The sequence below is a fragment of the Prinia subflava genome, chromosome 2, assembly GCF_021018805.1.
Source record: "Prinia subflava isolate CZ2003 ecotype Zambia chromosome 2, Cam_Psub_1.2, whole genome shotgun sequence".
Lineage (NCBI taxonomy): Eukaryota > Metazoa > Chordata > Aves > Passeriformes > Cisticolidae > Prinia > Prinia subflava.
In genome coordinates this window covers 113594011-113618740 of record NC_086248.1, presented here as the reverse complement: position 1 = coordinate 113618740, position 24730 = coordinate 113594011, and the positions used below count along the sequence as shown (strand labels likewise).

The 24730-nt window shown below is 52.5% G+C and overlaps 1 protein-coding gene across 4 annotated transcripts in view; it reads left to right on the top strand.

The window, feature by feature from the left end:
- Positions 1-1667: 1667 nt before the first annotated feature.
- PPP2R5D (protein phosphatase 2 regulatory subunit B'delta) overlaps positions 1668-24730 on the top strand; it is a 27548-nt gene continuing 4485 nt past the window's right edge. Inside the window, exons 1-14 of one of the 4 annotated variants that reach the window (XR_010079529.1) lie at positions 1668-1828; positions 2527-2619; positions 9371-9602; positions 10840-11039; positions 11424-11534; positions 12857-12949; positions 13386-13516; positions 13629-13688; positions 14767-14875; positions 15723-15776; positions 18458-18628; positions 20498-20625; positions 23165-23266; positions 23687-23860. Coding sequence is in view for 2 of the 4 variants with exons in the window: in XM_063391717.1 (XP_063247787.1) it covers positions 1802-1828; positions 2527-2619; positions 9371-9602; positions 10840-11039; positions 11424-11534; positions 12857-12949; positions 13386-13516; positions 13629-13688; positions 14767-14875; positions 15723-15776; positions 18458-18628; positions 20498-20625; positions 23165-23266 (1511 nt within the window). In the remaining 2 variants the exon portion in view is untranslated. Of the gene's footprint in view, positions 1829-2066; positions 2178-2526; positions 2620-9370; positions 9603-10839; positions 11040-11423; positions 11535-12856; positions 12950-13385; positions 13517-13628; positions 13689-14766; positions 14876-15722; positions 15777-18457; positions 18629-20497; positions 20626-23164; positions 23267-23686; positions 23861-24730 lie in introns of those variants that run through there. The other 3 variants (XR_010079530.1, XM_063391717.1, XM_063391718.1) reach the window with 3 other exon arrangements.

Sequence of the window (24730 nt, the reverse complement as noted above, 5' to 3'; positions counted from 1 at the left end):
GGAGTGAGTCTAAAGACCATTGGCTTTTCCTGTGTGCTAGAAAGAACCAAGTATTTTCTTGTGGAGGCCTTAAGCTGTTCTCAGCATTTCTAAATGCTTCCCTTGCTGAACTACATAGGTGCATAAACAGGTGTGTGCTTGCTCTCTCCCATCAGAGCAGATATTTAAGATTTGGGAATCACTTTTTTTGTTTTTTTAGAGGATGTGCTAACACAGGATTTCTTACCAGCCAGTAACTTCGTGTAGTTCTACAAAACATGCACAGGAAGAACAGGAAAATCGAGTCAGAGTAAAGGTTGGGAAAGCATTTGGGATTCCTTAGCTCAAGGCATGAACAAAGATTACAATAGAGCAGTAGTAGAAACCATTGCTGTGGGCAAGGACACGTTCCAAGGAGTGTGTGTATGTGTGGAATGAGCCCAGAGAGGTCTGGAGACAGACATGGGCCAGGGACACAGCGCCTGCTGGACTCCACCAGTGCCAATCCCCTTCCCATCCTGAATTCTCAGAGGCAGCGCACCCCGATTTACCAGCCTGACCTGGACAAAGGACAGCAGATGAGCACTGATCCTAACTAACCTTTTCAAGAGAAGGAGGGAGAGCTGTGCTTGGCTGTGGATGAGCTCAAACAAATCCCTCCAAAAGGCAGAGTCCATAAACCAGGACCTCACCCTGCTCCTGGGGATTGTGGGCAGTGCCAGTGACTGTCAGGTCAGTGAAAATGACAAGCTGAGATTAAGCTGATGCACTGATCTTTCTTTTAAAAGCACTCTTAGGGAATTTTTGCCCCCGTGCCTTGGCAGTGGCTCACCCAGTGACTGAAAAGACTGTGCTCCTGCTGAAGCACCTCTGATGGTGCCACCCAGTCCCCTGGAGAGAACTCCCACTCATGTGCCACGTTCCATGGGATCCGTACCACTGGCCTGGCTGGAGTCAATGGGAGATCGTGCACATCTGGCAACAGGCACCACCTCAAGGACAGTGGCAGGAAGGACTGAGCTCAGACCTTCGAGACGTCGTGAGCCCTCATGAGGTGGCCTTTGCCAGCAGGTCCTGCTTAGGGCCGTGAGCTCAAGGGCAGCTCGCTACCTGCTGGTTGCTTTCTGCCCACCTGGGCCACCCGCTCGCAGGTGACACGTGCAGGGTGTGGGACACCCTCCTGCCACTGTGAGGATACAGGAACACCTGCCATGAGCTGGCCGCATGTGGGCACGGAAGTGTCCTGACCTGCTGTCCCGGGAACAGCCACAAAGCTCCGGCTGCGCTGGGCCTCGCAGGGCTCACACGCCCATTTCCATTCACCCTGGATCCACCAGCTTCACTCACCCCTCATTCCCCCCGGCAGCCTCCCCAAACTGTGCATCGGAGCACTGACAAGCACCCGCCCCGCAAACGCGGGGTGCAGACCCTGGGGCCAGCTCAGGCTGCGGGGGCTCCTCGTCCTCGAGCGATGCAGAGGAGAGCCGGGCAGGACAAGGAGCCCAAGGAGCTTTTCCTGCGGCTCTCCGGGAGCCCCGCGCGCCCCGAGTCCCTCCCGCGGGAAGAAGCCGAGCCCGAACCCGCGCGCCCCGGAAGAGCCGCTCCCGCAGCCCCGCCCCCGAGGGCGTGCCCGGCGCCCGCGCGCCTCGCGGCCAATCAGAAAATTCGGGCGCCCTGCGTCAGCGGCACGCGGCGGCGGCGGAGGCTGTTGCTAGGCAGGCCGGCGCGCCTGGCCCAATGGGAGCGGGGCGCTGCGGCCGGGCCCGGGCGCAGGCGGCGGCGGCGGCGGCGGGCGCGGAGCGGTCGGAGGCCGGCGCTCACCATGCCCTACAAGCTGAAGAAGGAGAAGGTGCGGCCCCGGGGGCGGCGGCGGCGCCGGGGGAGCTCCCGCGCGCGGCGCGGCGCCCGGCTGGCCCGCTCCCGCCGCCCCTCCCCGGCGCGGCCTTCCCTCGGCTCGGCCCTCGGGCGGGGGCGCGCGCGGGGCTGTGGCCGGCAGGGGGCGGGGGCGCGGGCGCGCGCCCGCGGCGGGCGGGTCGGGTGGCGCAGGAGGGCGGCGGGGGCGCGCGCGGGCCCGGGGGCGGCGGGCGGGGAGGGCGGGAGGGAGCGAGAGGCGGCCGGCGGTGCCTCCGTGCGAGCCCGGCCCGGCCCGGCCCGCCCTGCGCGCTCCGCCGGCCGCGGGGATGCTCCCGGCGGGGGAGGTACGGCCGCGCCCGTGAGGGCCCGGATCCGCCTGTGCCGCCGCCCAGGGCGGCCGGGCCGGGGCCGCGGGTGCCCTGGCGCCGCGTATCTGCGCTGAGGCCGCGCCCCGGGGAAAGGCTGGGTGGGCGCGGGGCCTGCCAGCCTGCGGGGACCGGGACGGGAGGTGGCAGCGTGGCCCCGGGCCGGGTCCGCCTCGCCCTGCGCGTCAGGATGCCCTTCCCAGGGAGAAAGGGCTGGGAGCGGATGTCCGGAGCGGGGCGTGCTGCAGGACACACCTGAGCTCTGCAGAGACATGCTGAAATTCTGAGCGGGGTGAAGTTCCCGCTGAATGTGTTCTCGTCTTTTCAGGAGTCTCCAAAGTCTACCAAAAGCACCACAAAGCCTGGCAGCAGTAGCAGCAGCAGTAGCGGGAAGGATGGTGGAGCAGAGAATTCAGAAGAGGTAAGGCTTTCACCTTGGGTACAGCAGTGTGCATGTGCAGCTCGTCTTCGGGGAGGAATTAAATCTTTCGTTTTAGCTACTTCAAGCTGTTCCACCAGATAGCACATGTCACCTGGATCTTGAGAAGTCAGAGAAGGAAAATTGGCCTGAAGGGAACAATGACTATGGATGAGACCGGCTGAGTCTCATACCCTACAGCCTTGCAAAAAGACATTTGGCACAAAGCTGAGGGCAAGTGCTGCTCACAGAGGTGGGCAGGGCATGGCAGAGTTGGCTGCAGAAAGGGACAAGGCACGATTATCAAGGAGATGGAAGCCTGACAGATGGGAGCAGCTCCGTGCTCCTGTCAGAGCAAAGCGCCATAAACTCTGTTGTCACTTTGTGTCAGAGTGGGAGCATAGTGAGAAGGAATAGAAGATCTGCTCTTCTGAGGCATTTTCTGGAGGAGTGAGATTAGGAAGCAATGGATAGGAACACTTGAAAGAATAAACTGCTAGAGATTAAATGGTGTAACAGCCTTGTTGCTGAGTGCAGCATCCCTCACAAGAAGGCACAGTCTGTATTTCCAGATGTGCAGTCTCACTCTCAGCTTGGATGTTGCCAAGGTAGATGCATTAGAATGGCCTCAGCATAATATGATAGTATGATAAGCTGTCCTTAGAATGAGCACAAATTTGTGTCCAGTGGAAGTTCTCTGGTAGTCCTGAGTTGGTCTGGCATTCAGGCAGTGCCTGTGGAATTTGAGAATTGTCTCAGAAGAATGTTACAGATGTCTGAGGAAGCATGCATGTATGTGTGGTTTATTTATTTCAATGCTGCAGTTTGGCAAACAAGCTGTGCCACTTCTACATCTGTAGAAACTTGTGTGCTCCAGTCTTGTCTGGAACACATGCACTTGTAATTTGGAGGGCTGGGCTTGGGAGACATGCAGGGCTAATGAAGGCTGGGAAGAAATGTGCAGTACAGTGGCATGGTTGTAGTCAGGGTTGTTTTAGAGTCTACTCCAAAGCACAGATCTGCATTGCAGAGCCTCAGAAATAACCCTGCTACCAGCCCCTCAGTCTTGTGCTCATGCCTAACCTGCCGTGTGGCCAGCAAGGAGTCAGAGTCTTACTCTGTGCTGTGGAGCTGGCAGCAGTTTGTAGATCCTCCATCCTGGCCTTGCCTCTGTCTGTTCTGCTCTGTGTATACAGCTGAGAACAGCTTGGGAGAGCTGCCTGTATACTCCAAGGAAGTGAGAGAACTCCTGCGTTTGTGTTATGGGGTCAGACTCACCTTTTATTTGTGTGGAGCTCTGCCGAGTTCACAGCTCTGGAAAGGTGTAGGGAAGTTGGGTCTTGCAATGGACAGCCAGCAGAGCAGGTCACTCTGACGTGCCCATCCAAAGCAGTGGGCTGTGGCACTGCTCTCCTGGTTACCAGTGGTGCAGTAAGAGGGGAGGAATGTCACAGGCTACAGGCTTCCTTCTGTGACCTGAAATGGCACATAGTATTTGCCTGGGTGCAGAAGAAACTTAGAAATGATGTGTCTAAAATTCCCTCCCACAAAACATAGCCAGCCACTTCCTCATACTCCAGACGAAATCCTGCCCTCCTTTAAGATGGAAAGCTGGGTCTCCTTTGATCATAGGAACAGAGAGCAGAGCAGAAAGGAGACACCTCTGCAGTGTATGCTGCCACAGGTCTCCTCTTCCTTTCTCTGCTGAGTCTGCGGTGAAGTTTGTTCGCTCTTGGTGCTTTCCTGTCTCTGGAGTACTCTGCTGCAGAATGGGAGAGAGCTCTGTGCTTGAGAAGAAGAAATGTATACCAGTTTGAATGCCATTTTCTTGCTCTTCAGGAAACACAGAAAGGTATTTTGACTTTCACATTGTGTGAAGAATTAGGTAATGTGTGCTGGGAGCAAAACTCCTTCCTTTTGTCAGAAGCAAGAGGTGGTTTGACTTGTGAGATGCTGGGAGTGGTACTGTCTGGTGGGGTTGATACCTCTGCTGCCATTTGAGTCTCATGCCCTGTGAATTCCCCTGTGGAGTTGTGGTTGGTTGGTTGCCTGTTCTGGAGTGAAAATTGGCTGCACTAAAGAGATCTTTCCTTTTTCTTCACATCTCAGTAGATGCTGAATGGGCTTGCAGCAGGGGAGCAGCCTGTGGGCAGCCCTCTTCCAGTTTGTGCTTCCCCCTCTCGCTCCATGCTCCATGGAGCAGGGGAAGGAATCAACTTTAATTTACCCTGGTACCAGAAAGTTGTGACTTGTTTTGCAGGCAACTTGTCTGGCTGGTGGGATGAGTAAAGCTTGTTGCAGGGCAGCTCTGTTTTGATGGATCTGGGCAAATGAAGTGGACAGGGAGCTCCTATGGGGATCTCTGTGGAGGGGGGTGAAGAGGGGAGGAGTCAGTCCAGAACCCCCTGAGCAAAGTGCTTTGTTCTCTGCAGCAAAGGAGCTTTTAGTGGAGCTCATCTGGAAGGGCAGATATGTTGAAAAGCAGGCACATCCACAAGGGAAGGCAAGTGTTGGATTCTCTCCTAAGTACGGGGTACTGTGGGGACACAGACAGAGCTGGTGCTGAGGACAATCCTGCCCTTGATTAATTGCAGCTGTGTTAATTAGCCAAGAGTGGGAACAGCCCTGCCCTCCCAGCCCTGGGGTGATACAGAGGAGTTCGGTGGGAGCTGCAGTCTGCTGGGGGCTGTGGGGAGAGAGGGACAGGAGGTGGTGTGAGGGACAGACAGGGTTAAGTGGCCGTGCTGGGGACAGCAAGGAGAGAGCTGGAACTGCAGAAGGAAAGGAGGGAAAGAGCCAGAGCTGTGTGGAGCTGCCTGTGGGAGGCTACAGGGAAAAGGTGTGAGAGACTTTTAGATAACAAGGTGCTGATGCTTGAAGCCTTCTGAAGTTGTACTGAAGCACTCTGAGTGTTGTGGCCATCTTGACCACCACAGGGTACTGCAGTACTCTCAGTTTTACTCAAGGATGAGCATCTATCTGAGGGGAATAGCCAGCAGAGCTTGGCCAGCCCCTGGCTTTGGGGGGCCAGTTTGCTTTGGAAGAGACAAGGAGCAGTGGAGTAAAACATGAGAGCAGGAAGGGGGAGATGAAAGGTATGTTTAATTCAAGCCCTCTGGAACATGATGAGTATCTGAATGTAGAGAATTTCTGTGTAGTTTTTTAAGGGGGAAAAAGAAATAGTGTTAGAGACCAAGGCATCATTGCTTGAGAGGGTGAGAAAGAGTTACTCCTCCTGGCCAGAGAGACTGGGAGAGGCTCTGGGTGGGGAAGAGAGTTAATGACCTGGAAGTGGGAGCAGGCATTAGCAGCAGTACAGAGGGGAGTTGCTCTGCAGCCTCAAGGGCAGCTCAGAGCCTTGCTGATGAGATTTGCAGTACTGGGACAGGGTGCAGCTTCTCAGTGAGCTGCTGTATTTTCTTGTTTTGCACGTATCTCCATGGGGCTTGTTACTGCAGTACCTGGAGTTCATTATTCAGACAGGCATTACTGTGTGTTCATGGTACTTCTGAGAGCCTCATTTTAATAGGGAAGCTGTGTAACAGCAGACAAAGAGAGCAGGTACTGACTTGAGGGATAGGAAGGGAAGAGTCATCTGAGGAGGAGGAGCTGAGAGCAGCTCTGGGCTGGGAAGCTGAGCAAGCAGGGGATGCTCAAGGGACCAGTGAGGCAGAAAGGGCTTCCCGAGTGGCACTGCACCCAGCTGCAGCAGGAGTGCCTGCAGAGGTGAGGTCATGCACAGGAAAAGCTAGCACAGCTCAGGGTGGCTGGGGGAAGAGCATCTCTGCTCTCTGGGGTGAGCAGGAATGGCACAGAGCGAGCTCAGGGCCTGGGGCTCACTGACTTGTGCAGGCAAGTTCCTCACAAGGAGGAGAGGTGGTGGAACCAGCAGGGAGGAAATGCTCTGGAGGCAGGGAGTCTGTGTGCAGCAGTTCTAATTTGGTTCGTTTAGGGGTGGCCTGGCCTGTGGGCATAAGGAGCTGCCCCACTGCAGTGGGGAGAGTGGGGCTGCCCCACTGTGCTCTGTGCAAGCACCTTTGTGCTATTCTCTGGTCATTTCGGCATGTTCAGTGTAACAGCCACAGCCAAGTGTCCCCCCACTGTTGGCTTTGTCATGGTGTGTGAGCCCTGCTTGTCAGGTAGAGGGTATACCCTGCTCAGGTGGAGGGGTGCCTGCAGCCATGGGGCAGCTGGCTGGTGTTGGTGTCAGGAAAGAGCCTGTACGTGAAGAGAAAAGCTTCGGGTTTAGTCTGCTGTGTTTTCAGGGATGGAAACTTCAGAGAAGAAAGTGTTAGGAAACTTAAAATAAGCCTCTGCTGATTCATGTGGCCAAGGCAGGAGGTGTTGAAGGCAGCAGGACAGCAGGCCTGCCACAGGAAGCACCTCCTGAGAGCAGGGATTCAACTTGATAGCAGAAAGTGCCTGTACAAGCAGCCCGTCATAACCCTCCAAGCACTGCAGCATGTGGGTGTGTGTGACCTCTCCAGCCATCAGGTTTTCTCTGGCAGTCTCGGCTGTGTGACCTTTGCATGGGTATGACTGTTCCTGAAGCAGCTGCCAGCTGAACCTGAAGCCGTGTTTTGTCTCCCTTCATGCAAGATGTTGAAGACTGGTGGCAAGGACTTCTCCAGGCCCCAATGCAGCCTGTTCACATGCAGTGAACACACCATGCTCTGAACATTTGCCTGTGGTGTTTTGGGGTGGGTGAGGAGTACATGTCCTATCAGCCAGGAGGGCCCATGTGTCCTGCTTCCTTCAGTGTTACCTCGGAGGCTGCCAGTGCATCTTCTGTTTCTCTCTGTACCGTCTTTTCTCTGTGGTGGCTCAGCATTCAGATTTTCCTCTTATTCCCTGTGGAAGCAGAGTGATGCAGAGTCAAGGGCTCCCAAAGGCATCTGGACAATGTTTTGGCTCACACTGCCCTGATACCCAAGTCTTCAGGGTGAGGAATGAACTTCTCAGTCTAGGGAGCTGGCCAGCAAGGCTTTGTCCTGACTCAGCTGAGCAGAGACCACCCTTTGGGATAAGTTGTCTCCCGTTTGTAGTCTGGGCCTGCTTTGTTTGGCAGACACTGCTGTTTCTATCACAAGCTCATCTGGCTCCCTCCTCTCATCATGGGACAACGCTGCTCTGTGAAGGGAATCAAAACAGATGTCAACTGTGGAGAGTTCAGGTCTTGTTGTCTCCTTCCACCTTGGCTTGAAACAGAACCAGTCAAGATTTGCCTCAAACAGAGCCAGACCAGAACCATTTTATTTCTGATCTCTCATTCAGAGTAATGGCTTAGCAAAAAAATCGATGTTTTGTGTTGGGCCCTGTTTTCCACAGGGGAGTCTTTGCCCTTTCTCTGCAGATCCCAGTCTGTAAAGCACCGTCTCCTTGTAGACAGCTTTCCCTGTTCCTGCCTGCTGCCTTCCCACGTGCTGCAGGTGCAGTGGCTCTGGCTCTTGCCCTGCAGTGCTGTGCTGCACCTCTTTGGAAACCAGTTGAGAGGAAGGACTGTGCAGAGTGGCTGCAGCTCAGTCAGGAGGAGACGGGTCCTGTGGAGGATGGAGAGCTCTGCTGAGCTCCTGCTCTCCCTCACAGCACTGCTGCTCACTGTTCTGGTGAGGTGTGCATTTGTAGCACTGTGGGAATTGTGGGGAGAGAAGGAGGTGCTGTCCAAGGATTTCACTCACCTCTGCTCCCCATCCATTGTGCTGTTCCTGTCGTATCCTGATCAGCTCCATCCTGCAGCTCTTGGCTTCGTGTTCCAGCAGGAAGGAGGTGGCTCGTGCAGCACAGCCAGGGTAGGCGGGGTGCTGGTTCCAGCTAATCCCTCTGCTTCCTGGCAGCACGTTGCCCTCTTTTATGCTGAGTTTTCCACAGGTTGGGTCAGTGGGAAGATAAAGGGTCAATTACTGAGCCACGATGGTCCAAGTGGGACTTGGAACCAGCAGAGCTTCAGCAAGGTCAGAAGAGAGCGGAGCTGAGCAAACACTGGCCTGAGTTTCTGGTCACATGCTAAACATGAGAAAGTGCCTCTGTTAGTGCAGTTTAACAAGAGTGCAGTGGGAGGGGAGAATGCAGGCAGGGTTTGTGTGGCTGAAAGGAGTGATGTGGCAGAAGCCCATCTCCAGAAGTCCAGACAGCAGTGAGGCAGAGATGGGAGAGCAGCCAGGATGGGCTGGGAGAGTAGCCCTAGGGTTGCAGATGTTTGCATGTGTGGTCCATGTGGGTTGTAGGTGCTCCTGGACCGTGAATGCAGCAGTGATTGTATTGCCTTTCCAGGGCTCCTCTATCTGCTCTGTACTACGTACTGCTGTACTGTTTCCCAGGTGATTCCCTGCACAGGGACAAAGAGGCAAAGTGCTGGGGTTCTGAATTTCCTTGTTGTGTGTTGTACAGAGTGCTGCAGAGACAGCAGCACGCTGGGATTGCTGTTTGGACCACAGAAAGTTGCTATTTCAGCTTCATGTACCTGGTCACAAGACGTGACTTTGCTCTCCATGCCCACAGCACTGGCTGTGCTGAGAGGCTCCAGTGTGTTCGTGGTTCCTTGCAGACATGAGTGAAACCCATGATTGATGTGCAGGTGTGTGCAAATGCAACCAGCAGCTCCGGAGCTGGCAGGAACACGTGAGATGCGCTCACCTGCAAGCGCAGCACTGAAAACCTGCTTGCTTTCCTCATTCCAAGGAGATGCTGATGGCGCCGGCTTGGGAGGCCTGTAGGTGAAAGCCTCTGAGTTGTTTCGCTCTCTTGTTCCCCTCAGGCCCCGCAGCCTCAGCAGCCTCAGCAGCCCCAGCAGCAGCAGCAGCAGCAGCCCCAGCAGCAGCAGCCAGCTTCCAACAAGCGGCCCAGCAACAGCGCTCCGCCGCCGACCCAGCTGAACAAAATCAAGTACTCAGGGGGACCCCAGATCGTGAAGAAGGAGCGCCGGCACAGCTCCTCCCGCTTCAATCTGAGCAAAAACAGGGAGCTCCAGAAGCTCCCAGCCCTCAAAGGTAAAGAGGCACACGGGTGGGAGTGACCTACAGGACAGGCTGCAGGCTCTCCAGGCAGAGTGGGGTGGTGAAGGGGCTCTTCCCACAGCAACCCTTCCAGTGCCCACCTAGTTACATGGGCAGTGCAGCAGGGATGGTTGTGGGAGGGGTGCTTGGCTTGTTAGCAGACGGAGAACTGATGGGTGGCCTGAATAATCAGAGTATTCTCAATACAAACTTTGTATTTACCTTCCCAGCTGAGCTATTTGAACCCTTGTGCTTCTGTGTACCAGGGGCTTGCCTCAGATTCTTCAGCAGGCTGTGCTGGAGGGTGGGGAAGTGCAGAGACCTTGGTGCAGACTGTCCTTGGTTTCTACATCCACCTGCTCCTGGGGGAGGACCAGGCTTCCTTCTGGTTGTGTTTCCTTTGCAAATTACGGTAGTGCAGTTGAACCTGTCCACGTCAGGGCAGCTTGGTATTAGCACTTAGTGTACATTACGTTGCAATTAAACATGAGTGTGGGCAAGGAGAAAGCATTTCCAGCAATCACTGAGCCAGACCCATTGCTTGATGTTGCTCACGGACACAGACAAGCCTTTGGGGAGGGCTGAGGCAGTGTGTAGTTTCCAGTGGTATCAGAAAGAGAATCTGTTCATGTACAGCTCCTGCCACCCTGGCCCCTCTCTTCCACCCTGTTCCCTGGCAGGAGGGTTAGGCCACAGCTCCCTTGGTGTCTCTGGGGTGCAGGACGTGGCTGTCACTGGTCTGGGAGCAGGCTGGGTTCCTTTTTCAGTGTGCTCTGTACAGGGCAGAGATCAATGCTGATCAGGTTAGGAACTGCTACCACGTTGGAAATCCTCTCGAGGGACAGTAGCTCCAGAGGCCTGGCTGTACAGCTCTGCCTCCATTGTCCCGTTTCTGTAGCAGGGATAACGCTGCCTCTCTCCCTTCCCCTCCCACGGTCCAAGGGCCGTGTGACAGGGAGGGGAACCACAGGGGACGATCCACAGGGATAGCTGGGGGGACCACAGGGAGAATCCACAGGGACAGCTGGGTGAACCAGGGGAACCACAGGGAGAGATCCACAGGGAGCGATCCACAGGGACAGCTGGGGGAGCTGGGGGAACCACAGGGAGAATCCACAGGGACAGCTGGGTGAACCAGGGGAACCACAGGGAGAGATCCACAGGGACAGCTGGGGGAGCCAGGAAGGTGATGTGCCTGCCCCAAGGTCGGGTGTCCGTGCTCCCTCGGCAGATGCTCCTCCGCACGAACGAGAAGAGCTGTTCATCCAGAAGCTGCGGCAGTGCTGCGTCCTGTTTGACTTCATCTCGGACCCCCTCAGTGACCTGAAGTTCAAGGAGGTGAAGCGCGCGGGCCTCAACGAGATGGTGGAGTACATCACACACAACCGTGACGTTGTCACTGAGGCCATCTATCCCGAAGCTGTGATCATGGTAGGGCACGGAGCCAGGGTTCGTGTGCCTGTGTGCCAGAGGAACAGGGAAGTGTGGGAGGAGGAGGGAGGGGACAGGGATGTGTCAGAGAGGAACGTGACCCCAGTGCTACCCGTTCCTTATCTACCCGCCTCCGGAAGGAGAAGCGTGTGTGGGGGTGGTGGTGGTGACAGTGCCTGCCGGGGGCAGAGGTGGAAGCTCCTGTCTCTGGCACAGACTCTGCCTGGGGAGGTCCTGTGCACACTGCAACCCTGCAGGAAGGGATCAGTGTGTGGGCACAGCTGTGACAAGTCACCGTGTGTTGCACTGCAGTGAGGGATTGGCTGTGTCAGGGCCATCATGAGGTGTCAGAGTGTCATTCATGCAACTTTTTCACTCACTCAGTTTTCAGTGAACCTCTTCCGGACACTCCCACCATCATCCAATCCCACAGGGGCAGAATTTGACCCTGAAGAAGATGAGCCTACATTAGAGGCTGCCTGGCCACACCTTCAGGTGAGGAGGGATGTAGATCTGGTGAATTCATCTCCAGGAAGTTGAGAGTCCATGTAGAGCTGGAGGCTGCCAGCCCTGCCACTGCTGCTGCACCAGTCTGCAGGGGTTACTAGGGAGAGACCAGGCGTCCACCAGGGGTCAGGGGTGGCTCTTGGGCAGTGCAGGACGCAGGGGTGTCCTGGGAACTGGCTGATGCCTGAGTGCAGCAGTCACCTGCAGATGGATTCAGAAAGACAAGGCGAAAAGAGTTACAAAAGTGACAGTGAGCATGGTTTAGCAGAGCTCAGCAGTGGAAGGCAGGAGGAGAGCTCGAGGCACTTGCACAGGGATGTGTTGTCAAGCAGACAAAGGCAGAAAAAGAGGCAGGTACTGCAGAATGAAGCAGAAAATACAGAGAAGAAATCAGGTGTCATTCTGCAGCAGTGGTTAATCACTTCTCGCCGCTGCAGTTGACATGGGGATGTGAGTGTTGATGGAAATAGCGAGTCCTCAGCACCAGAGTGCTGTGGATGCTAGGCAGCCTTTGTTTCTCAGAATTGAGTCAGCAGCAGCCAGCATGGATCTGCAGCAACTGAGTGCTGAGCTTTTTGGTCAGTGCCTCAGTTTTGTCTTTACTGCTGTCCTTGGCAGCTAGGCCCTACCTGTAGCTGCGTGGTCTTATCATTCCTTCAATGCCAAAGTCAGACCTTTCAAGTACATCGGTCTTGTTGGGCCTAGTGGCCCCTCAGAACCACGAGGAGGGATGAGGGTGGACTCAGTCCTTCAGAGAACAGCAGGAGCACAAGTTGATGTTTCAGCACTGGCAGCCTTCTTAAAGCAAGCTGCCCTTTGTTTTCCAAGTGGGACACAGCATGCAGCTCTCCTGGCATAGTGAAACCAAGCCAACCCAGGAGGCAGAGGACACTCCATGTTTTCCTGGGGTTTGTTTCATTTCTCTGCTCTTCTCTTATTCCCTGGTATGTCTCAAGGGCATCCAGTGAGTCTGAGCCTTTGCATCTCTGGAGATTTCTGATCTCTGTAGAGATGTGTGCTGAAGATGTGAGAAGAGTTTCCCAGGCCTAAGCAATCTGAGTGTGTGGATGTTATCTCTGGGGGGAGCTGAGGTGGTGAGATCTCACACGGATTTGGGCAGTTATGTGCCACCAGAGACCCCTGCCCATTAAAGCAAGGGCAGCTGAGTTGATCCCACCGGGTTTTGTGCTCCTGTTCAGGCTTCCCAGTCTTTCCCTGAATCCTTAAGGAGAAGGAAAACACGAACTCTGAAGTAACACTGGTGAGAGGACAGGGGGGTTTCTAAGTTCTCTCTCCTTTTCCCCTGACAGCTGGTGTACGAGTTCTTCCTCAGGTTCCTGGAGTCGCCTGACTTTCAACCAAATGTAGCCAAGAAATACATTGACCAGAAGTTTGTGCTGTCTGTAAGTAACTGTTGCCCCTGCCTCTGTGCACCACCTTTAGGGAGGACATGCAGCACGTCCTGGTGCTTGATGATGAGACTTTTCTTTGTCTGGAATGAGCAGACAGTTTTCTGTCTGGGCTGTGTGTGAGCTGTAGTCCCTGGAACTCTTTGTGCAGGGGGAGAGGGCACGGGGCCGTGCAGGGGAAATGTGGGGACGTGCAGCTCTGTAGAACTTGCAGGCCTCACTGTGCCTCTGAAGGTGAAAGAAGTGATCATGGCTCCAGCTTGTGACTAGGAGGGCAAGTGTTTCAGGGAAGTGACCACTGTGCCCAGGGGGCTGAAGGCATCGCTCCACTGAGAGCTGTTTTTGCCGAACAGGAGCAGTGCCTGGTGTTTCTGCTAACTTTGCCCAGACAGGCAGTATGCAGGCACTGACTGAATCTTTCTCCCCACAGCTGCTGGATCTCTTTGACAGTGAAGACCCCAGAGAAAGAGACTTCCTAAAAACTATTCTGCACAGGATCTATGGGAAATTCCTGGGCCTGAGAGCATATGTGAGGAGGCAGATCAATAATATATTTTACAGGTGAGGTCTTCCTTAGGTACCATTTAGACTCCCTGTCTCCAGAATTTTTCCTTCCTCTTGCTCATCAAACTGTATCCAGCATTTGGCAATGACTTCTCATCCTTCTCTTAAGGTTCATCTATGAAACAGAACACCACAATGGGATTGCAGAGCTCCTGGAGATCCTGGGAAGGTAATGCCACTTTGGGGAGTCCCAGTGGTGCCTAGGGGAGGCTGCCTGGAACAGAGACTAATGATGAAGGAATAAAGTAGTATTTATTAAAAGGCCTTCAAAGGATGCACCTTGGGCAGTAGAAGAGCCCAGCCATGGCTCCACCCAAGATGGACACCCAGTATGAAGTTTCACACTTTTATAAGATTTGGTCCATTTACATATTGGGATTAACTGTCCATGTTGTGTCTGTGAGGAGAACTTGCTAACACTTTATGTGGAGTTCAGAGTTACATACCAGTGCAGTACAGAATCTGGAACATATGACAGCTAAAATTTAAGGCATCATGGCCCCTCTTTAGGGGCTTGACAAAGCCTTTACCTTATTGAGTCTCTATTCTAAGTGTCTACTAACAACAGGTGTTTAATAATGGATAAATTTCTAACAGTAAATATCTAACAGTAGTAATACCTTGCACAGTTGGCTATCATGCAAAGAAGAGTAATGATTATTATGAACAGTTCTTCAGACACAGAAGAGGAATCATTTCAAAGATGTTTTTGTCGGCATCAGTCTCTGTTTTTTCAGTTGTTTCAGGAGCAGAAGCCTTCTTAGCTCTGGAGTAGTGAGTCCAGGGTCCTCTGCCAGCAATTTTGACTGCAGTGAGGGTGGTCAGCAGGACCTGGAATGGTCCTCTCCACCTGCCTTGTAGAGGATCAGTCTCACCACTTAACATAGAGCCAGGCTCCAGGTTGGAAGGGATGTGCAGGTGTGTCCAGCCCTATGGGTCTGGATAGCACGGTGTAATTCTGGAGCTTCTGCCAAGTGGACCCTAAAGCCACCAGCTATCTCTGTAAATCAAGGTTCCCCCGCGCTGGCAGGGCCAAGGCAGGGTCCAGGCTCCAGCAGAGGCCTTTCTTTCCCTGTGGTGCCTGCCAGGAGCCCTCTGGCTGAGCTCAGTGTGCAGCCTGGGCTGCAGTGACCACGCTTCTGGTGGCTGCTTCCTCAAGGGGTTGCTGAGAGCTGGTGTGTCCTGTGAGGTGAGGCACTGTATTTCTGCTGGGCCAGAATTTCAGCAAGACTCTTGTTTCTTCTCAGCATCATCAATGGGTTTGCTTTGCCTCTGAAGGAAGAGCACAAGATGTTCCTCATCAGAGTCTTGTTACCCCTGCACAAAGTGAAGTCTCTCAGTGTGTACCATCCACAGGTGAGAAGGGCTTCAAGCTCCCAGGGCACGGAGTGGGATTTTGCAGAAGCTTAGAGCTATTAAAAGCTCTATATATTTTATTAGTTTATAAGCTAGTTGTTTATAGCTATCCACCAGGCCACATTGTACAAAGTCCTTGCTGTGAGAAGTTCTGGGCTCTGCACTAGTCCCATACTGTGGTGGTTGTTCCATTCTTGTGGTGTCTGGGCCTGTGCCCCTGGATGATAGGAGGGTATCCTGAAGTTTCCCACTGTCTTAATGCTGTGGCTTGCTTTTTCTGTGCTGGAAGTGTGTGAAATACTGGGGCCTGATGAAAGCAGAGAGGTGAATTTCCTAGCTGCAGTCATCAGCCTGTGCATGTGGTGTATCAGCTATTAGTCACCACTGAGATATGTGGAAAGTTGGCTTGCTAGACTGCTGGATTGGTTTAGAGATTAATTTCTTCCAATTTTGAGCACATAACAGAAGAATAGAGGAGATCAGAACTTGGATAGGAAGTGGAAAACTGTGGGTATTAAGTAGGGATGTCTGTTCTTTCAGCCCTGTTTCTGTGGTGCAGGCTTTGTGTCAGGTTTGTTCCTCCCCACTGTGTGCAGCTGTGCTTTCATTGGAATGTATTGGCTGTGGGTGGCTCTGGGTTGCTGAAGTTTTATCCCTTAAATTGCACAAATGTCCTGAGCTCAGGCCCTGCCTGCTTGGTCCTAAAGCCTTCACTTGCCATCAGTGAAGTGGATTTGTTTAGAGCTGCAGCGCAGTGGGCATGGTGTTGCTTCCAGCCTAGGAGGTGTAGCACTTGGTCTTGGGTGCACTTGGGGAAGCTCTAATCCTGCCATGTTTTTTCCCACAGCTGGCATACTGTGTTGTACAGTTCTTGGAGAAAGACAGCAGCCTGACAGAGCCAGTGAGTAACCTTGCTTCTCTTCTGTGTGACAGTCAAGTCCCAAAAAGCTTCACAGCTCCCTCAGAGCAGCCCTTTTTTCAGCCCTGCTGTAAAGGGGCTGGGAGTCAGTGGAATTGTTCGCTGGGTTTGCCTGGCTCCCTGGGGGTAGAGGGGGCTGTGCTGCTCATGTGCAGGCCTTGAGCATTCTCTCCTGAGAGCTTCAGGAAGCTGGGCTGTAATCTTCCTCTGTGCTTCGGATCCTGGTGTGGCAGAAGGAGCAGGATACCAAGCTGTTCTTGCAGGGCAGAGCTTCTGGCTAATGAGAGGTACTGCAGAGACAAAATACATGTCCAGATGATGGAACCAGAGCTTGTGGGGGCCCTGGAGCAGTGAGGGTCCCCTCCAGGCTGCTGGGGTGTGCTGCAGAGTGGGGATGAGGTTAGGGACACAAGGCCTGCCTAGGCATGCCCCTGTTCTTTGTGAACACGTTCTCCTTCCAGCCTCAGTGTCAGTCTGCTGCCCTCACAGAGGTGAGCCACACTGGGGACACACTGTGGCCTTCAGGATGCAGTGCTGGGAGCAGCAGGTTCCAGAATGGGAGCTGTGTACAGGGAGAGCTCACACGTTCCAGTTACTGGCTGCACAGACCTGCAGTGCTAACCAGGCTAAGTGCCAGCTTGGCAGAGGGTGCAAGAAGGAGACGAGTGCTTCTCCACCCACTGCAGGCCAGGAAATGTCTTCTACAGAGCTGAGCTTCGCAGGCTCAAAACAGCAGATGGGCAGAGAACACACACTTCTGTCACTGTAGCAGGGAGCACAGAAGTGTGAGCGTTTCAGTGAGTAATGCTGGCTGAGGTCGTTCTGTTCTCTGGCTCAGACGTGTGTGCTCTTGTGGGCCTGCCTGTGCTGGGGAGAGGCTGGTCACTGTTGTCAGCTCTCTGGCTGCACAGCTCTGACACCAGCAGTGCTGAAGCAGACCTCCTGGCTTTCCTTTAAACACGGCTTCTCCATTTCCTCTGCTCCCAGAAGCCTGCTCTGAAACAAGCTGTAAAGCAGCTTCCTGATCGTGCTGAGTGCTTCCTGTGGCTGACATCCAGTCCTGCAGCCTCCTGCCAAAGCACCTCGAAGGCTGAGGGAGAAGAGAGAAACAGAAATCTCTCAATATTCTTTTATTCAGATAGCAAAGCTCCATAGCTCGTCACTTTTTTCTGGGTAACTGTTTAGGAGGCCTGGATTGCAGACCCAGGTCTGGCTTGGTGCTTGTGGAAAGCAGTGGAATGACCCAATTTCATTACCTTCAGTGGATGTTGTGCTCCAACCAGGCATACCAAGACCATACTGGCACAGGTTGTGTTCTGTTGAAGCCCCTTGCTTGGGAAGGTTTTGAATAGACCCCCAAGATGAGTGATGTTATTGAAGTCTGGAAGAATTACAGGGCTAGTGCATCAGCCAGGTCTGAATGCAGGGGGAGATGCTACCAGCAGTGCTGGAAAGAGGCCAGGTTACTCCTTGAGTCCACACTTGCCTCAAGTGGGCCTTGCAGAAGCTTGCTCAGCAAGGCTTGACATGGTAGCTCTTGCCTCAACAGCATCTGAAGGACTGCCAGGTGAGCAAGGCCTCAGGTGTGCTCAGTAATAGCAAACACGGACTCCACACACCTCGTGCCACCTTGTTTTTAGGTGAAATGACTTCTGAGTCACTGAAGTTAACTCTTGGCTGAATGGCTGACACGAATAAGGACAAATACTGGGGATAATGAGCTGCTGGCAGAAACATAATGCTCAGCGGTCTCTGATCCTGCTGTTGCACTGCCCACCACTGGCCCTCTGCTGCTCTGAACTTCTCCCCAGTGCTGGCTTCAGGATCAGGTGGCTGAAGGACAGAGGTTGGAAAGGGCTGCTCTTGTGACCAGCTCTGTGTGACTAGTGTCCACAGTAAGCATTTCTTCTTCCAACAGAGTGAAGGGCTGCAGCATCTTGGATCCTGCCTTTGTAGTGTCTAGAAGTAGATGGGTAGGACAGGAAGCAGTACTGAAAATAAATTTTAAAAATCCAGTGAGATACAGCCCTTCCCTCTTCTTGGAAGCAATAGTTTTACTCAGCCAGAAGTTGCATCTGCATTGTCATATTTAATTATAACCATTAGGTGTAAACTGCATAAATGTGTCTGCTCCATTCTGGAGTCTGTTTGGACGTGGAGTCCCCACAAAGTCTTGCAAGAATGAGTTCCATAATCCAGCTACTTTTGTGTGAAGCAGTGTCACCTCTCCTTGTTTCAAACCCATCCATTACTTGATTTATTCGGTGCTCCCCAGTGTTCAGGCTCTGTGGTGTTTTGGATAACGACTCTTCAGAGACCTTCTCCATAGCATTTCCAGTTTTATTAGTTGATCTTCCATGGTTACTTTGCACTGTCTGCCAACTGCTGCCCACTCCATTGTTAAGCTGTGATAGGGGATCAAAGGTGATTCTGAGCTTTGTGCTTGTAATATGAAATCATAGCAGCCTAGGCAGAGCTGCTGCCATGAGTGTAACTTGGAAGAGTTTGGGGTTTTGTCTTCTTTCTTCCTGGTCACTCCCCCCGACTGTCTAAGAAAGTCTGTTCCTCCCCTCTTGCTCTTGTGACCAGACACTTGAAAATTTATTTTTCAGCTGGAGTTGACTTTGGGCCTCTAACACTGTCTCTGTTCTCTTCCCACTCAGGTGATTGTGGGCTTGCTGAAGTTCTGGCCAAAGACTCACAGTCCCAAAGAGGTGATGTTTCTAAATGAGCTGGAGGAGATCCTGGATGTGATTGAGCCATCCGAGTTTGTGAAAGTTATGGAGCCCTTGTTCAGGCAGCTGGCCAAATGTGTCTCCAGCCCACACTTCCAGGTAGGCTGCAGCTCCGGGAGCAGACAGAGCAGTGACCTGTAATCCACCTGGCAGGTGAGGGTGACACTGCTGTTCCTGGGCTTGTGTTTGGCACCTGGAGGCGTGACCAGGGCGAGTACTGGGGTGACCCTGGTGGGAAGCAGTGAGAATCCTCAGCACAGCCACAGCAGGAGCTCCTCCAGAGAGAGGACAGCAGATGTGTGGAGCCTCTGCTGCTGCTCTGTGCTGTTCAGCACCGTGTTCTGCAGGCTGGGGCTGGAGCACAGGGGCTCTGCCACCTCCTGTTTTGGCAAGGACAGAGGAGATCCATCCAGGGTCACCCTGCTGAAGTAAAAGCAAGCACTCTGCAGTGCTGGAGAGAGGCCAGCCCAAGAGGCTGTGCTGGGAAAGTCCTGTGGTTTATTCTGGCACAGGCAGTCAGGAGTGAGGTGTGCTGGAGTCTGGTTCTTCCCTGTTTCCACTGAAGGGAACCTGGTTGGTAGCTGGCTAATGTAACCTCTGTGGATAGTGGCCAAGGTTTAAAATGCACAGAGTAGCTCCTAGCAGGTGCTCTGGGGTCCCTGTTCCAGACTGCCATGAGGGGTGCCCAGGAGGAAGACAGCTTGCTGCTGAAACACCTGGTCAGCCCAGGTATAGGGGGAGAGTTAAAGAAGAAATGACTCAGCCATCTCCCAAGTGAGAGGGACTGCACAGTGAGGCAGGCTGGCCTCAGTCTGTCTTTTGGTGCAGAGAAGTACAAAGTCACGTGTTTACAAGCCAAAAATAAGGTCAGTCTAGGCCACATGTGTATGGAACAAATCAGTTTTGTGTCAAGGACTAGGGGACATGATGGAACCAGCTGGACGTGGATTACTGGTGTGGTGATGGGAACCCAAGGACTAATGTGACCTTGGGATGTAGAGGCAGCTCGAGTAAAGTAGGGTAAAGGCTGGAGGAGAGACATCCTGTACTTGATAGCAGCCCTCATCTGCTGCCAGACTCTGAGGAACAATACTGAGAAACCTGGGGAAGGTGCAAACACTGAGCCTAAGAGAATTAACCCCAGAGGTGTCCCATACAGTCAGGCTGAGCAGTCTGCAGCTTGTCTGAAGAGCAAAATTAGGAACTGACTTATTGGTGAGTCTGAGCACCTTGGTGGGAATGAGTTTTCTGTGAGTGGATTATGTGTTAATGTAGCAGAAAAAGGCCTAACCAGATCTTGAAAACCAAAACCTAGGTAAATGAACACAAAGTGAGTTTCATTTACTTGTGTGGAACAGTATATTAAGGGGATAAAGCAAGTTCTGCATTATCTGAAATACCAAACTGAGTCTGGATGTCTCTTTTCCTAGGTTTGTAAGCCATTCTCAAGCTGGCACTAAATGCAGAAATTAGCCTGCATTGTGTGTCAGTCTGTGGAAACTTGTTGGACTTGTTTGTCTTGTTAGAGCAGGGTGGCTGCCCCAAGATTTTCCAGGCTTTCACCTTTACTAAATCAGGGGGTTGAGTTGTGACTGAAGCATGCTTCAAAGCCCTGGGAGACTCTGTTGTGGAAAACCAGGGAGGGATGGAGCTTTACAGAGGACAGTCTGAGGAACTGAGGAAGGCTTGGAGCTAATCTGAATGGGGATGTGGAGCAGATGACATTACTGTCCTTGAGTGTTGTATAAAGGGTGCTGTAGTCATCAGTGTGCTGACAGTAGGCGTGTCTAGTCACGAACACGAGGCTTTTCTCAGCGAAGTGAGCAGAGGCTGAGGCACAGGAAGGATGAATGGCCTCACAGAAGTGTGAGGAAGCACGTGGGCTCTGTGGCTGGGTGGGGGCTCCCTGTGCAGCCCAGGAGTTCCTGGCAGGAGCCCCTCCAAGGACGGCTCTCTGTCCCGCTGCAGGTGGCCGAGCGAGCGCTGTACTACTGGAACAACGAGTACATCATGAGCCTGATCAGCGACAACGCCGCCAAAATCCTCCCCATCATGTTCCCAGCGCTCTACAAGAACTCCAAGAGTCACTGGAACAAGTAGGTCTCCCCCTGCTCTGGGACATGCGGGGTTGTTTGCCCCACTGGCAGTCCTGGGGCACGCTGCTGCAGTGCTGCAGTGGCACCAGCTGCTGGGACAGGGGGTGGTGGTGTCATGGAAAAGGAGATCTCCTGAACCTCAGGGTTCTCTGTCAGCACCCCAGGAAAATAAACCAGTTTTTCGTTGAAGCACTTCATTGAACAGTTCAGCTGGGTCAGTTCAACTGTCTTAGTCAGGGAGATTCACCAACAGCGTAAGAGAAACCACTCAGCAGGTCTTCCATTTTATTTGATTATGTTCCGTGTTACTGGTGACTGCCAGTGCCTGGGAAGGACTCACACTGACAGTTCATTGAAGAACATTCCTTATTGACAGGAAATGGTGACAGGTTAAGGTTCAAGGGCTGCCAGTGAAAGCGCCTGACTGCAAAAACAGATTCAAAGCTCTCATTCCCAGTAAAAGAAGTATCCGCTGTGCAGAGTACATTTCTTACCCACAGGAGAAGATGGGTTCAGCCTGTTGACTGAAGCCATTAGTTATGGTGGAGTCTTCCCTAACTCACTCCTGTTCTCAGCTTGCTTTTACACTGTTTCTTTGTGTTTAGGTGGAGCTTGAGGGACTCTTAGTCATACATGCCTTTGTTACTGACTGATGTGAAGCTCTGGCTTTGCTCAGAACTGCAGTCAGTAAAGCACAGAGCCCCGAAAGCAATGCTCACACTTTGGGAAGGGGATGTGTGTTAATACAACTGTGTCACAATGAACAGAGTTCTTTTGGGGAGGGTGATTGCACCACAGCTCCTGGCTCAGCCACAGACCCCTCCTATCTCCCTGACAGTCCTGTGCAGTTTATCAGCTGCAAGACACCATCGAGGCCCCCTCCCTGCCAGGACTCCAGTGGAGCTTGGCTGCGGTGTTTCTGCTCCACCCTCCCTTCCATCCCCCCAGCAGGGCTGTGGCTGTGGGGAGCAGGCTCGGGGCATGCCAGCAGCGTTCCATCCAGGGAGCAGCAGCTGCATTTCACCCTGGAATTCCTGTACTGTTACAGCTCCTGCTAGGATGTGAATGTAGCTTCTCAGTGTCTCGGATTTTTCCCCCAGCCATCTCTCCACAGCGTGGAGAAGGGCCACAGCAGAGCAGAGTGCCTTGCTTCTGCAAGGCCTGAGGCACCTGCAGCCCTGAGGCCCCTGAGTCTGCACAGGGTGTGATTCTTGCCTGTCACTAACGCTGCCACTCTCTCAGGAGTGTGCAGGAGAGTTTCCATCTGACTTCTGGCCTCTTGTTGACTCCTGTCCCACCCCTGTGTTCTCCGTGACCAGAGAACTTGGCTAACACAGTGCCTGACTCCTTGAGTACAGGAAAAGCAGAGAAAGCAGAGCTAACTGGGCAGCTGTCCATGTCAAATATTGTCCCCTGTGTCTGATTGCTACATGCTACTGTTTTATGGTTCTCTTATCAACTTCCTTTCTTCTGACTTCTTCATTTAATTCCTTACCTAGTTAAGTTTAATTTGATTTAACACACTTCCTGTAATGAATTAGCTAAAAATTAATTCTAGGGAGGCTGAACAAGTCCAGGGCTCAGAAAAGGACTTTATGTTCTTGTCTGAAACCCTTTACCAGTTCAGTGTCCCTGCAGCAGCTGAGATTCATGATTCTACTGTTCCTGTCTTTTCTGGTCTGCTTCTTGGTGGTATTACAGAAGAAGCTCTGAAAAAGTTTTCCTTTTATTTCTCCTTGTCTTTGAGCAGCAGCCACCTCTTCTCAGGGCAGGCTGTATCTGAGGAGTGCCTCAGATTCCCCTCTTCCTTCCCACAGTTCATCTACTTGGTCAGACAGCCTGCTGAAGTGCAGCAGGGTTGCAGCTCTCTTCCATATTCCATTTGCAGAGCTGGTAGAGACACAGAGCCTCATGTGCTGAATCTCATCTTTTGCCTCTGGGTCAGGTATTTCAGAGACAGCTTCAACACTTGTTTTCATTCCCTAGGAGAGCCTTTTGTCCCGTAGGGAGTTCACACACAGTGCAGCCTAGCCATAAATCACTGGCACAGAGCTGAATTTTCTTCTGTGATGTTCTGTGCGCTGGTTTCCATCTCTCCAGGGCTGCTGCCTGTCTGTGTTTTGGGCAGCTCAGTGGAAAAGCTCATGACCAAATACTGGCAGTCCAAAAAACTCATTGTGTATATGTAGTGTTACCAGTGGGAGGCACTAAAGGCCCCTTAAAACAGCCCTGAACAGGCCCCCAGCATCCTTCATTTCCCACTTCTAACTGCAAGAAACAAATACATGAATGTGCATGTCTGCACTCATTAATCTGACCACAGCAGGCCTGTCCCAAGGTCCTCTCCTTGTCCTCCATCTCCTCCTTCCTGCTGTGTAGTTCCTGCTGTGTTTGAGGAAGGGATTTTGCCTCGGTAGGAGCTGGGGCTGTGTGAGAATCTCCTGTCACGTGGCTGTAAATGAGCTGCTGCTGCTGCTGGGCCAGTGTGGGTGTGAGAACCTGCCCACCACGACCTGTCCTCCTTTCCCCTCCTCTGCAGGACAATCCATGGGCTCATCTACAATGCACTGAAGCTCTTCATGGAGATGAACCAGAAGCTCTTTGATGACTGCACGCAGCAATACAAGGCAGAGAAGCAGAAGTGAGTACGAGGGTTTGGCCAAGTACCTCCAGCTCATCCTGGAGTCTCCTTGGGGTACAGTAACAGAGGTAGATGCCAGTAGGCAGAGGGGAAAGGGAAAGGTGGTAAGTAATTCTGTCAAGAAGTGGGATTCCTTAGCCAGAGCTCTGAGCAGGGATGAGGTGTGCCCTCACAGAAGCCCTTTCGGTCCTGCTGAAGCAGGTAGCCTAGGAAAGAGTGACAGAGTCTGCTGAGTCATGGGCAAATAGATTGCCACGTAGAGAATACTCAGCTGTGTTCTGCCTTGGAAATACTTACCAGTTTGTAAATGTTGTAGTGATGTCAGGAGAATACTATTGCTTTAGAAAGACTTGTCTGAAGAGTTTTGCTGCAGTGGGCATAATGCATCTCTCATGCCACAGGATGCTTTCAATTTTCCAGTGATAAAGATGGAATAATTCCTGCAGTTGCAAAGAGCGAATGGTGGGGATAAAATCTGAGCTCAGCAAGTACCTGTGCCATGATGCTGTAAAGAGGAAAGAACTCCACTTTTTCTGCTGGCTTGTGCTGATTTTGGTGCTTCTGTGGCTTGCCTTGGTGAGCTGAGTCAGTCCAGTAAGCTAGAAGGATTTTTTTTTCCTTTGGGGTCTATTTTCTGCTGACTTAGTGACTTAAAATAGTAAAACAGTGCTCCTCATTCCTGGACGAGCCAGGGCTGCTGGTGGGGAGAGCAGAGCTGATCCTTGCTGGGAGTGTGGAACTCTGGGGTACATTCTGTTGTTTTGTGAAAAAGCAGTAAATAACTCAATAATAAGCAATAAGTTGGTATATGAATCAGACCTTCATGAAGAAATTAAGGGGTTTTTAAGATCTAAAATGGGAGCAAGCAAGTTTTCTTTTTTTCCCATCCTAGGGTGTTTGTGAAGCCCACGAATGTCTTCACATATATTTTAAGTCACAGTGACAGCACATTTTCTACAGGATCTACCTAGTGTTTCCACCAGGAGTTTTCTTTCCCTATTTAGCTGCTGACAGTGATTGTTTCCAGCACTGGTGTGTGACTGATGGACAATTGCCCTGAAAAAGCTCAACAAAAACAAGCTCAGTGCTGTCCAATAAAAGGATGGGTAGTGCTGCAGTTTTCTGTTCACTTTAAGATGATTTTTTTGTCTAGTGCCTCTGTGCCTAATTAGGCTTCAGCAAACCTTGTGCTGTGAACTGGAAAACAGCATGTGTGGGAAGGATTGCATGTGCAAACAAACTCAGTAAATAAGAAATGGGAAAAGGAGAGCTTGTCTGTTCACTGATGGGCTGCAGCCAGATGTTGAGAGGTCTGATTATGGCTTAGCCTCATTTTTAATTAATTCATGTGCCTGTCACTGCTGCAGCCACAGCCAAGGTGGTCGTGGGGGACAGGCTCTGCAGGGACACAGGCCAGGCTGTCTCTGCTGCTCAGTGCAAATGGGCTGACTTTGGAGGTGTCTT